At 37.1% G+C, this 12,278-nt stretch overlaps 1 protein-coding gene across 1 annotated transcript in view; it reads left to right on the plus strand.

Moving 5' to 3' along the window:
• Positions 1-12,278, plus strand: part of LOC139144442 (low-density lipoprotein receptor-related protein 1-like) — a 144,823-nt gene that overhangs the window by 126,740 nt on the left and 5,805 nt on the right. Inside the window, 13 exon segments of the mRNA XM_070715142.1 lie at positions 340-563; positions 1,266-1,439; positions 2,076-2,201; positions 2,838-2,907; positions 3,364-3,573; positions 3,979-4,181; positions 4,823-4,946; positions 7,631-7,762; positions 8,702-8,806; positions 9,187-9,312; positions 10,490-10,572; positions 11,213-11,300; positions 11,642-11,792. Of these exon segments, the coding sequence (XP_070571243.1) occupies positions 340-563; positions 1,266-1,439; positions 2,076-2,201; positions 2,838-2,907; positions 3,364-3,573; positions 3,979-4,181; positions 4,823-4,946; positions 7,631-7,762; positions 8,702-8,806; positions 9,187-9,312; positions 10,490-10,572; positions 11,213-11,300; positions 11,642-11,792 (1,816 nt within the window).

Raw genomic sequence — 12,278 nt, forward strand, 5'->3', positions numbered from 1 at the left:
GGGACATTGGTCCTATTTTATTATGAGATTATAAATATCGTATTCATGAATGAACAGATCATAATCATGGTAAATTACTTGGTTTAGGAAAACGAGCAATTACTCTGTTTTGTTGTGAATATTTCAAATAAATTTTGAGAAGCCATCACTGTTCAACATGAAGACTTCGAATCCGTAGAATTGTTCCCAAAATAGCCCTTTTCTGCTACCTAATGACATTCGATCAAAAATTGTCTGTTTGTCTGTTCTCAGTGTTGTATGGTGGCACACGACAGCCATTACCGCCAAATGAGCAAAATGTACAGCAAATAATGTGTTATTTTTTTTGTTTCATGACAGAATGCTATACTGGACAGACTGGGGAGATGATGCCAAGATCGAGTGTGCATATCAAGATGGTTCAAGTCGGCGAACTCTTGTCAGTGATCATCTGGAATGGCCAACAGGATTGGCCATTGATTTCACCATCAACAGACTTTACTGGGCTGATTCCAAAGCACATTCCATCGAGAGTGTGAAGTTTGACGGTACAGACAGAACTGTAATTCATCGATTTCCTAGAGGTAAATTCCTTGCTTTTTTTACCGTTTATATTTTACCACCATTTAGTTTTTACATGACCAACATTGCAGTCTTTCACATTTTTTGCCGCGTCTTGCTGGATAATCTGGGCAACTACAAGATGCAATCGCTCATCAGAATGCAAAGGTCTTGCATATTTATGAGGAAAAAGATACCTAGTATTGAATTCAAAATATCAGTCAATTTTAAGTACTTTAATACCTATACTTTGCACAGTAACACATGATTTGCCTTCATGATTTTGAAGGAGCAGTGACAATTTCCATGTACAATGTATGAGAGGCAGATACTACCTAGAAATACACTGCGATACTTCCATTAACCCCTCCACCCCCTCCCTGTAAAATGGGGATTGACAAATCTCTAGTCAGATTTATCAAAAAGCAAAGCAGAATGCGTGGTTTTTTACAATTGTTCCTAACCATTGTTCCTCCATGTTTTTGCTAAGTTATGGAACATTTTGAATGATTTTGGAACCCTGATGACATTTCTGCTGTCCCCTTTATCTTATTGCATTGATATACAGAGGGGGAACACCGGTAAAATGACTGGGCAACCTTGTAACATTCACCTCCTGACCAACCTTAACAAAAACACTTCCTACACACATTGTTCATCATTTTGCTTTTAGATAGCTATCTTTAGAGCTGTGACGATGTCCTGTTTTCTTGTTTAACACACAGGTGGCCATCAACCATTTATGATTGATGTATTTGAAGAGTACATTTACGGTATATCCTACGAAACCAAAACCCTCTTCAAAGTACCCAAGTATGGTGGTAATGTCACTATCTTACTATCGCGGATTGAGAGAGCATCGGACATTGTAGTGGTGCATGCACTGAAGCAACCACAAGGTTAGTAGCTAGGTCTATTTTTCCGATCTTAAGATTGTGCAAGTCGATTTAAGTCATTGTGAAACGATAAATCTCTGTAATGCCAACAAAACCATCAGTATAGGAGCAGCAAAGCTACCATAAAAACCCTATCAATTCGACCACTTTATTAATTCAACCACCCTTTTTTTCACTCAAAGCGTAATTTTATTTTACCCTCATACAAGTTTGACCACCGATGGAAATTGGGACTTTCAATCTCTAGTAACTCAACCAACCAATCATGACAAACTGTTTTGAACATTTTATGTTCTAGTAAAATACACAGAACCATACAATGTACAGCACAGAATGTCTAAGTCAGGATTTCAAGAAAGTCACCTTTATGTGTTTCAATCATCCAAGATGGTACGCATATCACTTATGAACTGTCAAAGTTTTAAATCCATAATAATTTGACCACTAAAATTATTTTGGCTTTGTTAATTTTCTAATAATTCAACAATTTAAAATTGTAATTATTTTTTTCTGGTCAAATTCATAGGGTTTTTACGGTAGATGGTGCATGTACAAATACTTCCTGGTGTTTACTATATTGTAAGTGCTTATTATTTGTTATTTTGTTTTTTGTTGTTGTTTTTTTTTTCACTTATGCAGTTGAAGACCCATGTCTTAAGAGTAAATGTCAAGATTTGTGTCTACCTGGACAAAGAGACGTTGTCTGCAGTTGCGCCAATGGTTACGTAACCCATCCCAATGGTTCATGTACACCTGTCTCTTCGGGTGAGTGATCTCTTACCACGTGGATACTTCGGAAGTTTTAGCAAAAGTTTTAAGTCTTAGACTTTCAGGGCGCATACTACCTCAATGTCATCTCCAGTTTCTTCTTCTACACACCAAAGCATGTTGGGATACACAGTATTCAGCTTGTCAACTCAGCCTGTACATTGTGCAGACTGTATTGTTATTGTTCACAAGTGAACTCTGATCTGGACTGGAATTCAAATGTAAACAATAATTGCATTTTCCACATATATATGCTGTGTTGACAAGCTAAGTTGATGGTGTCTCAACATGCTTTTGGGCGTTAAGAACAAGAAACTGTAGGTGACATCACAGACAAAAATAGTGGAGAAATCATAAAGAGTTGCAGCTATGCTGACCCTTCAAGTCAGTACACTGTGAGCTATTACGGTAACACAATAATTTCTTGAAAGTTCCAAAATTTTTTCAATTATTTTTACTGTAATACAACCTGGTTTCACTTTAGCGATTGATTTATTATTAAAGTATATACCGTACTTTTTAGCATGAACTGCCAATTTACCGCAGCATACAGATGGCAAAACGACAGGTGGTGCAAAAGATGGCAAAACTCTCCCATTGACAATTTTGTTCCTGTTTTTCTATCGGGTATAGATGGTTGTGAAAATCTGAAGTGTGAGAATGGTGGCACGTGTGACACAAGCGAGGGTCAAGCAAAATGCAGGTAACAGTGACATAGATCTGTTGAGAACTGCAACAGCAAACTGTAAGGATTAGGAGGGGGATGTTGTTCAAATCACAAAATATTTTGTTGAACTGCAATGGTTATATACTATAACTTTTGCTCTTCCATCAAAAAGAATCGGACAAAAATCAAACTGGAACGTTTTGCAAAGTCAAAGCAGAATAAGTGACTAAATGTCTTCATTAACAGTACTTTGAACTATTTTCTTACCAAATCTCTTGAAAAGTACTTTCAACTGAGAAGCTCACTCGATAATGAAAAACCAACAGGAGAATCGACTTCATTATGTTCTACAAATGGTAGCTGTCCTCTTTATTTACAAATCATTTTTCTGATAGGACAATTTTTGAAGACACATAAAAAGGGTAACAGATACAATGAGTTTACGTTCCGTTTGAGTTGCCTACATCGCATTATGTAATTCCTCCACTACAGATGTGAAGCGCAGTATTCGGGTGATCGATGCCAGGTTGACATTTGCTTCAACCATTGTCTTAACAATGCTACCTGTCAACCCAAAAACGGCCGACCGGTCTGCGTGTGCACTGACAGGTTCCAAGGTGCACGCTGCACCATAGATAAATGTCAGGATTACTGCAAAAATGGCGGTACCTGTACAACTCCACATGGCATACCTACATGCAAGTAAGTACTTTTTCAGAGTTTATCATTGATTGTAGCATGGTTCACCATGTAAGCTAATTTTCTACACTTGAAATTCTTAAAATGTTAGTAGAATGTGCGTAGGGACAGATATATTATTTGGATTCACAAATTTTTACAATCCTTTTCTGATCTACTACTTGTAATTGTCGGGGCTTACAACCAAAATGCTGGTGAGTGTGATACAGTGATATCTGCCAGTGATATTGCAAAGTCAGGACATGGATGATAATGAAACTCAATCTTTCACCAAGATTATTTGTATTTTCGTGTATGATATTGTTATGATATGGTTTTCTTTTCTCTGCTGGAACTGGCAAGTGACAACCCCTGGCTTCAGTTTTTGCAGAAACGGCACCCTTTTTTCTCTCCGATTGCATTTTCCAGGTGTAAAGGAAGCTACTCGGGCCGGCACTGCTTGAACAACCTGTGCGACAGCTTCTGCCTGAACAACGGTACTTGTAAAGTGAGCAGCCCTAGCGGCAACAAGCTTGCCGAGTGCGTATGCAGGCCTCCCTTTATAGGGCCGCGTTGTGAGCTCAAAGACTGCCAGGATTACTGCAAGAATAACGGAAAATGTCTGTTGGAAGGTAAGTTCAATTTCATGTTTGCCTGACCAAAGCCTTCACAAACTCTGATGTTCTAGGCTTTTCCGTTCCTATTGTAATAATCTTATGATCGATCCCTACATGTCCTGTTACCTGGTGCTCTCCATCAAATTATTTTGCCTTCGTAAAAACGAACAGGTCCAGTGATATTAGGTTGCAGCTTCCTTGGAATTACTTCATTGAAAGTTGCTTAAATTGTGATAAAATTATCAATATTGTACAGTATATTGGGGCTAATCTTTGTTTTAGCCGTTCAAGAACATTTCTTTTCTGAAATCAGTGTTAGATTGATGTATATATATTAGTCTATGCCTAGAGAGACAGTATTGACCTTATCCGGACTTACTCAGATTATGGTAACACTTGTATATCATCATTTTTTGAGATTCTATCAACACCCTACAAAATCTTTAAAATGTTCTGAACTACAGCAATCAGGTTACTATCTATGACATCATGGTGGACCTGTACAAAAAAAAATCTTCATGGTCACTTTACTGATGGTCACTGTCTGTCTGTCTTCAGATGGTATGCAGGAGGAATTTTGCAATGTAACCTAAACAGCAAAAGAATGTCATATTCATCTATGCTGTGCATCACTTTCGTTTTTTATTTCTTTTTAGGAGGTACAAAGCGGTGTAAGTGTACGCCAAGGTACAACAGCTCACAGTGCGAAGTTGATCTCTGTGTCGGGAGATGCAAAAATGGCGGCCATTGTTATGAAACAACCACAGATCTTCTGTGCAAGTAAGTCAGCCTAAATTGAACAAAGATACTTGTTCTATATATATATATATATATATATATATATATATATATATATATATATATATATATATATATATATATATATATATATATATATATATATATATATGTATATATATATTTATATATAATCCCCCGGTATTCCGAACGAGTGTGGCTGCGTCGCGGACGAGTGATTCCCCGCGGGGGGATATGGCCGCTACACGGGGAATCACGAGTCAGCGACACAGACACACAAGTGAGGAATACGGGGGGATTATATATTTATCACATGCATAGACCCAGTTTTCCGTGAATAAACCTTCCAGGAATGATAATTACTGGGAAAAAACGAGAGGGAGTATTTTACAAGAATTCATAGGCTTGTGTTATGCGGTCGTGGCTGGGTCACAGAATTGACTGTGGTCAGCTCAACATGTTGGGGCTGCTCGTATGGATAATTAGCGTCTCTCATAGGGCTTTTTCTGTGCAAATCAAGCGGAAATAGGAAAGACTATGGATTTTAATGCAAGGTATTTATTTGGTACTTACTATAACATCAATTTTAGTGAAAATTCATTCATAAAATTATTGGACGTACAAGCGGGATGTGGCGACACTCAGCCGCGGCTGGCGAGAACGGGTTATTTTTGTCAATATTCGAACATCATTCAAATAATTCTTCTTTGCAAAGTTTGTATGAAATTTTCAAAATTAACAATTATTATGTTTTATGAAATTGTCAATTGTATGTTTAATATTTTACGAATAAAATGAGCGTGTTTAAATATAATGAAGAACAGTGTTCGGCTCTGACTCAATCGGTAAGACAACATACAAGCAACGAGTCTTTCTAAATAGCTCAGACGCGAGACGATGGAAGTTCAACAACAAGGTACAATACTGGAAACGTGATGCACAATGTGCATGGACAAAACAATAGCTTGCACCTTTAAATGCGCTGATAACATTGTGAACTCGTCGCTCTTGAAAAATATAATAGCGTTTCTTCTCATAGTCTCAAGTTTGGAGTATCGTCATTGCTGTCAGAAATAATGTACGCTCTTTGCTTCATCAGCTCGCCCCGGGGGCTTGACTGGTTGACTGCCGCGGCAGCATTGATCGTGATGTTGAATTTGAAACCCGTCAATGTTGCTTCAGAAAAGATTCTTACTGCTGTAGGGATGATTGGTACGTGTCTTGGGTTATCGGCTATGCTTATTATGTTGTTTGATGGACATCGAGAAGGGCAATTTTGACGAGGTAGACAACACAAAAGGCCGGTAACATACCGTTAAAATGTCAGCGTGTACAAATCAAACGTTTCAACAACAAGAAACACAAATTCATAAAAATTCTAGTATCGACGGTATTTTGTGTTCTACACATATATTTTAATACTCCATATTTCCTTATGTTTCATTACCCTCCCACTTTTGCATTTGAGGGATTTGAAAATAAGTTCTGAACTGAACAGCTGATTTTTTGTTTACGTTTTAAAAGTAGTCCGGGTCCCATATCCACCACATGTGGAATATGGATTCATCATAGTCATATACCTATAGTGTGACGTCATACTATAGGGATAACTGGGTCTATGTATGTGATAAATATATATATATATATATATATATATATATATATATATATATATATATATATATATATATATATATATATATATATATATATATATATATATATATATATATAAAATATTGTGCATGATTTTATAACGAAATATCCAATTGAATTAGTGGACACATATTACAGATATGATTATGCATCAATCACTGAAGGTTTGTGTCCATCGACCCTAACACTCATGCCCTCTAAACCTTGAGGGGTAGTGATCAGCATCTCGGAAACTTTTGGCCAAAGGTAGGCTGAAACTCATGGTTTCTGTTGAATTATTTCCAAACAACCAATCAGGTAGAGCATAGGCCTGGTTGCAGACTCCTTAAGTTGCTATAAATAATGACAATCCACCAATCAGATTTAACCTATCTACTTGCTGCACAATGGTACATGTGTAGGATCTTGATCGGTGAATACTTTGCATGGATAATATGTCTGTCATTTGAGTTGCATACTCAATTAAGACTCATCACTACACTGCCCTCAGAGGTGTAGGTTGTTGTTCGGCTTTATCTCAGAGCAAATCAATTGATTTCATAAAACTTCCAAAGAGAAAAGACGAAATGTCTTTGTACGTAGTCAGTGTCAACATGAACACATGCAAGAACCAGAGTGGAGAAATGTAGCTGTACAGTGAAAACCACTTAAGAATGGACAGTGAAATTGATCTAAATGTTATCACTCGTGTGTAATTGGTTTGTAAAGTTGTTGCAAAATTTACTGCAGTATCAGTACTTGTAATTAAGTTGCGGCAAACAAAAGATGGATGATAGTGTTGTTTCACAGTAATTGTTTAGATATGGCTGCTTACCCTAAATGATAGTAAATACATAACAATGTCACACTTCCAGCATTCAGTGGGTTGGTTGATAGACAGTTATCTAGGTTCGCTGATGCTAGTGACTTACTTCAACAAAATCGTCTCTACCACATGACTTTTCCTCGATTGTGCAACCATCAAACTGTATTCGCAATATCATGTTCTTGTCACCGGATTATATGATCCACTCTGATTGATTTGTATTGCTCCTTTTCACAATTCGTAGCTGCACCGGCAAATGGGGCGGCAGGTACTGTGAGCATGAGAAGGCACGCCCAGACGACTGCGCACATCTGGACTGCTCCCCTCACGGTGACTGTGTCTATGAAAATGTTCAGGAAAAGAAAGCAAAGTGCAGGTAAACATGGATCAACTTTTTTGTCAGACATCAAAATGTCATCTTTGTCATCAGCTGGTTTGCATGCATGTATTTCTAAATGTAAATGTCAAAAAAATGTGAAAATCAGTGTAAAGAATTAAGGTATAGTTACTGTATTGCATTTGTGCTTGCCCTGCACTGCATATGGTACTGAGCTTTTATCAATAAATTTACAAGCATTATTTAAAGCCCCAATAGCTCCTCATTTTATGCATTATGTTTGTAATCTATGTTGGTTCATGTAAATGTGCTAACTGAAGGACGTGTATAGAAGTATCACTGCTCACTGATTTGGACCGTGCCCACATGTTTCCACAGGCTGAACAATAAACAGGTGCCACACTCATCAAATGGTGCCACCCCCGGAAAAGTGCAAAAATTGGTATTTCCTGCACATACACATCGGAATCATAAAAGTAGCAAGCATGATACCCTTTACTTGAATGCACAACACACGATTGCCAACATTTTGTAGTTGTAATCTTTATTTTCTCTGTCCTATGATTAGATATACGATACGATAATGTTAAAACATTTGAATTTACCTGCCACTTTCTACACTTATGACAGTGTCATACACTTTTGTCCAATGGGTCCCATTCAAAGAAAACTCTTGAAAAACTGAGGATATTTTGAGATTGGTTTTATTACACAGTCGCCGCTATTGGAGCTTTAAAAAGTTTGAATTTTGAATATCTGTATTTTCAGTTATTTTGTTTCTGTAATCCCTAACTACTTTGCAAGGTGGCTCTTTGCCTATTCTTGATTATGAAAAACACTGGCTTAAGAGTTTCCCTTGAGAAAGCAAACATTTTAAACCCTCTGTCGAAAGGCACAAATTACAACAAATTTAAGAAATCCCACTCAACTCTGCATGTGTCTGTTCAATAACAATCTTTTTGTTTTCTGATCACCCAGCTGTAATACTGGTTGGACGGGTTCCAATTGTGAGTATAGGTCTTGTGAAGGCTTCTGTGAAAATGGAGGCACCTGTACAACACTGGGAAATGACCCTGTGTGCTCGTAAGTATTCAGTGAACACCAAGTACACAATCCATTTCAAGTACTTTATCACCCGATTGCATGGAACATAAATAAAATAGATGAAAGCAATATTTAGATCACTGTAAAATTGTGATCTGAAACTGCCGTTCGGTTTTGGAAACTCACCAGGGACACATCTGTTAATCATCTGCAGTCCACAATTATGGCAGATTTAGTTTGCATAAAAAGGTTCATCATATGAGAATTTTTGAACTGTAAATGTGTAAAATTTTACAAGCTGTTTCTAATACTGTCCTGTGTCACTTGAAACAACATAGAATCTAATTGGTTGCTGCAGATAGATTTGTTCTATCCTTTGGAGATGATGTCATGATGTGTGTGTTTTTGAACTGTTTCAGTTGTCCGAAGGAGTTTGTAGGTGAACAGTGTGAGAAGAAGAAAGCATCTGTAGAAGCCTGTGTAAAGCTAGATTGTGGTCTCAATGGCAACTGTGTCCATAACGACCAGTTCAGTGTAGAGTGCCAGTAAGTTGATGTACCAACATTAACCCCCAGAATTGATAACACTCCCTGAAAACAAGCAGCTTTGATCCCCTCTCTTTTTGTTTGCGTTGATCAGTCCAATTCTTTTTTGCAACAACATGATGTGGCAACATGAGACGTATGGATAGGGCAAGATTATAGAAACACGCTGACCATTAACGTTTGTTTATGGGCAAGGGCGAGAGGAAAGCCCAAAATTAACTTAGTTTGGCTTTCCTCTCGCCTGCGCCCATAAATAAATGTTAAAGGGACAAAGTCGGCCATTTTTCATGAATTTTGTTCGGTGCGAGATACTATTTAAATTGTTTGACATGTTAAAAGATACTGAATGAATGGGTGACCATGCATATATTCGATCCCGGTTTTAGACACGATAAATGAAACCATCGCGAGAATGCACGGTCACCCAGTCATTCAGTATCTTTCAACATGTCAAACAATTTAAGTAGTATCTCGCACCAAACAAAATTCATGAAAAACGGCCGACTTTGTCCCTTTAATGGTCCGTGCGGAGTCTGTTATTTCATTTATATTATCAACAAACCTCGAAAAACCTTCAAAATTTACGAAAATTTCCCATGACAACTACAATGGTGCCCCAGAATCTGTCTGAGTAGTGCGCGCGCTGCAAAACTTTTGCAAATCCAGAGAGTTTTTTGAAAAAAAGGTCAAAACTTGACCCACAAATGCTCCATATTATTTTGTGGTTGATTATGATCTTTGTTCAAATAACAATTTTCGTTTTAGCCATAAAGTTACTATGTTTACGATATTATTCATATTCACGGGCATGAAAACAAACCATTACTGTGTATTTGTGGGCAGTTACGTGGTTCAGCTCGACCGACTAAAACGCAATGGACAGGGTATGGTAATATAATTGCCCATAGTGTTTGCACGAACACTGCAAAACCCTTCTCAATAACAAGACAAGAAATTAGGGGTCCCTGTTTGGGTCTGTTCAGAGTCTAACTACCAACAAACTCAACTTTAGAAAATTAAAAATCATTACTAGAATTATCTTCTGGTATAGCAACTTTTTGTGATGTGAATTCTGAATAAGCGTCTTGAAGGACAAAATATCACACAGCAGTAAGGTGATTTAGTTCGTTTGATGGTAGACTCTGTGTCTCACAGTGTGTAAATCATCTCTCAACAGTTGCAACTCTGGTTGGACCGGAGATAAGTGTTCGGTGAAGAAAGAAGGAGAAACCGGCAAAAGAGCCAAAAAGCAAGATAATAGTAAGTAATCAGTGTCCTCGCGGAATCAACTTTGGTTAATGGAATATTGTGAAGAACTTTTGCCATGATACAGTGTATAGAATCTTGCCCAACTTGAAGTTCAACTAATGTTGTCATACGTGTCACATAGATCTGTGAAGCCAAATACTGTATCTGTTATTACAAAAGTGAAACCAGCTACCATATTGTGAAAGTGGACAAAGTTGGGGAGTCAGAATTGGAAGATTCAATATATTTACTGCTATTTTAACTTTATTTAAGTTACCGATGTTGGCATTTAAATATTGTATTGAAAGAGTTACGCAATTTGTTTTTGTGTATTTCCAGCCTCAGGTGACCTACTTCTGTTGATAACAAGGTCCATGCACTCCCCGGAATGTCCTTGAAAAGGTCTTGAAAATGAAATTGAGTCCTGGAAAACTGATAAACTAGCCACAATTTTCAAAAGTTACAACATGACTGGTCATGATATTGAAACAATATGATTTGTAAGATATTATAAAAATGACTTATCGCAAAAATGATATCTGGAAAATGATATTTGTAGCTCAAAAAAGTCCTTGAAAATCCTTGAGTATATGGACCCAGGTTGATAGCCACTCACATCTCTGAATGTGCGGTTTCTCTCTTTCATTTTCAGCTTCAGTGGCAGTAGCAGTACCTCTTATACTAGCTGTAGTCATCATAGTTGTTATACTTATAATTATACTCTATAGGAGAAGAAATAGGTGAGGATTTGCAGATCAAAATATCATTTTTTTTCCGTTCAGGAAAAACCCTAGGATGTTGTTTGTGCAAAAATCAAAAGTGAATAAAGTCATTAAAATTGGCAAAGCAATGTCCTTTGCTAGCATCCACAAATAACATCGTAAAAAACATTTTTCTAAAGATGACCTGAAGGGTACTTATTACAAAATTACATTTTTGCTCATATTTGTCACAATGCATCCTTTTGTCTTCTGGCACACTATTTTTGGGATTATGTTCAAGCTCTTGATGGAATATTATTTTTTTAAAAAAAGAGGAAGTGATGACTAAAAGGTTTCTTGTACAACTTCTCTTCACATAGACAATTTAGTGGCTTTCAACACCAAAGAATGAAAAATGGTGGCGCCACCAACGTAGAAATAGGAAATCCTACCTTTTTATATGACCAACATGAAGACGATGATGGTGCCCCGGATTTACTAGACACAGGATTTAATTTAGAATCAGATAAGGTATGAATTTTTGTGTTAATTCTATCAGTAATTTTCCAATGCATTTACTGCAATATTGTCAATCAGCTGAAGTGTTTCCATGTTATGTTTATCTGTGTAAGATTTTTACAGCCATTTTCACAACCATATTGGTGTGTGTCTGTTATGTTCTTGTACCCTGTCAGCCCTAAGATGGAATGTTTGATCGGTATAGGGATAGCGCCCTCTCTTGGCAAGAAATGGCAGGAGGTGGTGATGTCATTCATGGCAACTTTTGTGTTGACAGTTTTGTTCAATGTATAGAGCAAAGAACGTTTGCATAATTTGTTATATCGGTATTCTGGAAGATCTCATGGCACACCGGTACACTTGGATGATATATTCTTTTGTCTGTGTACCATGACAAGTTTTTGAAAAATGGCAGAAAATATAAAATGAACAGAAAACTGTCAAGTTGTCAATTCTTTCTTTAAAAGGCCATTTCATCAAAATCGGGAGAGTTAAAAG

Source organism: Ptychodera flava, chromosome 11 (genome assembly GCF_041260155.1).
Source record: "Ptychodera flava strain L36383 chromosome 11, AS_Pfla_20210202, whole genome shotgun sequence".
Classification (NCBI taxonomy): Eukaryota; Metazoa; Hemichordata; class Enteropneusta; family Ptychoderidae; genus Ptychodera; species Ptychodera flava.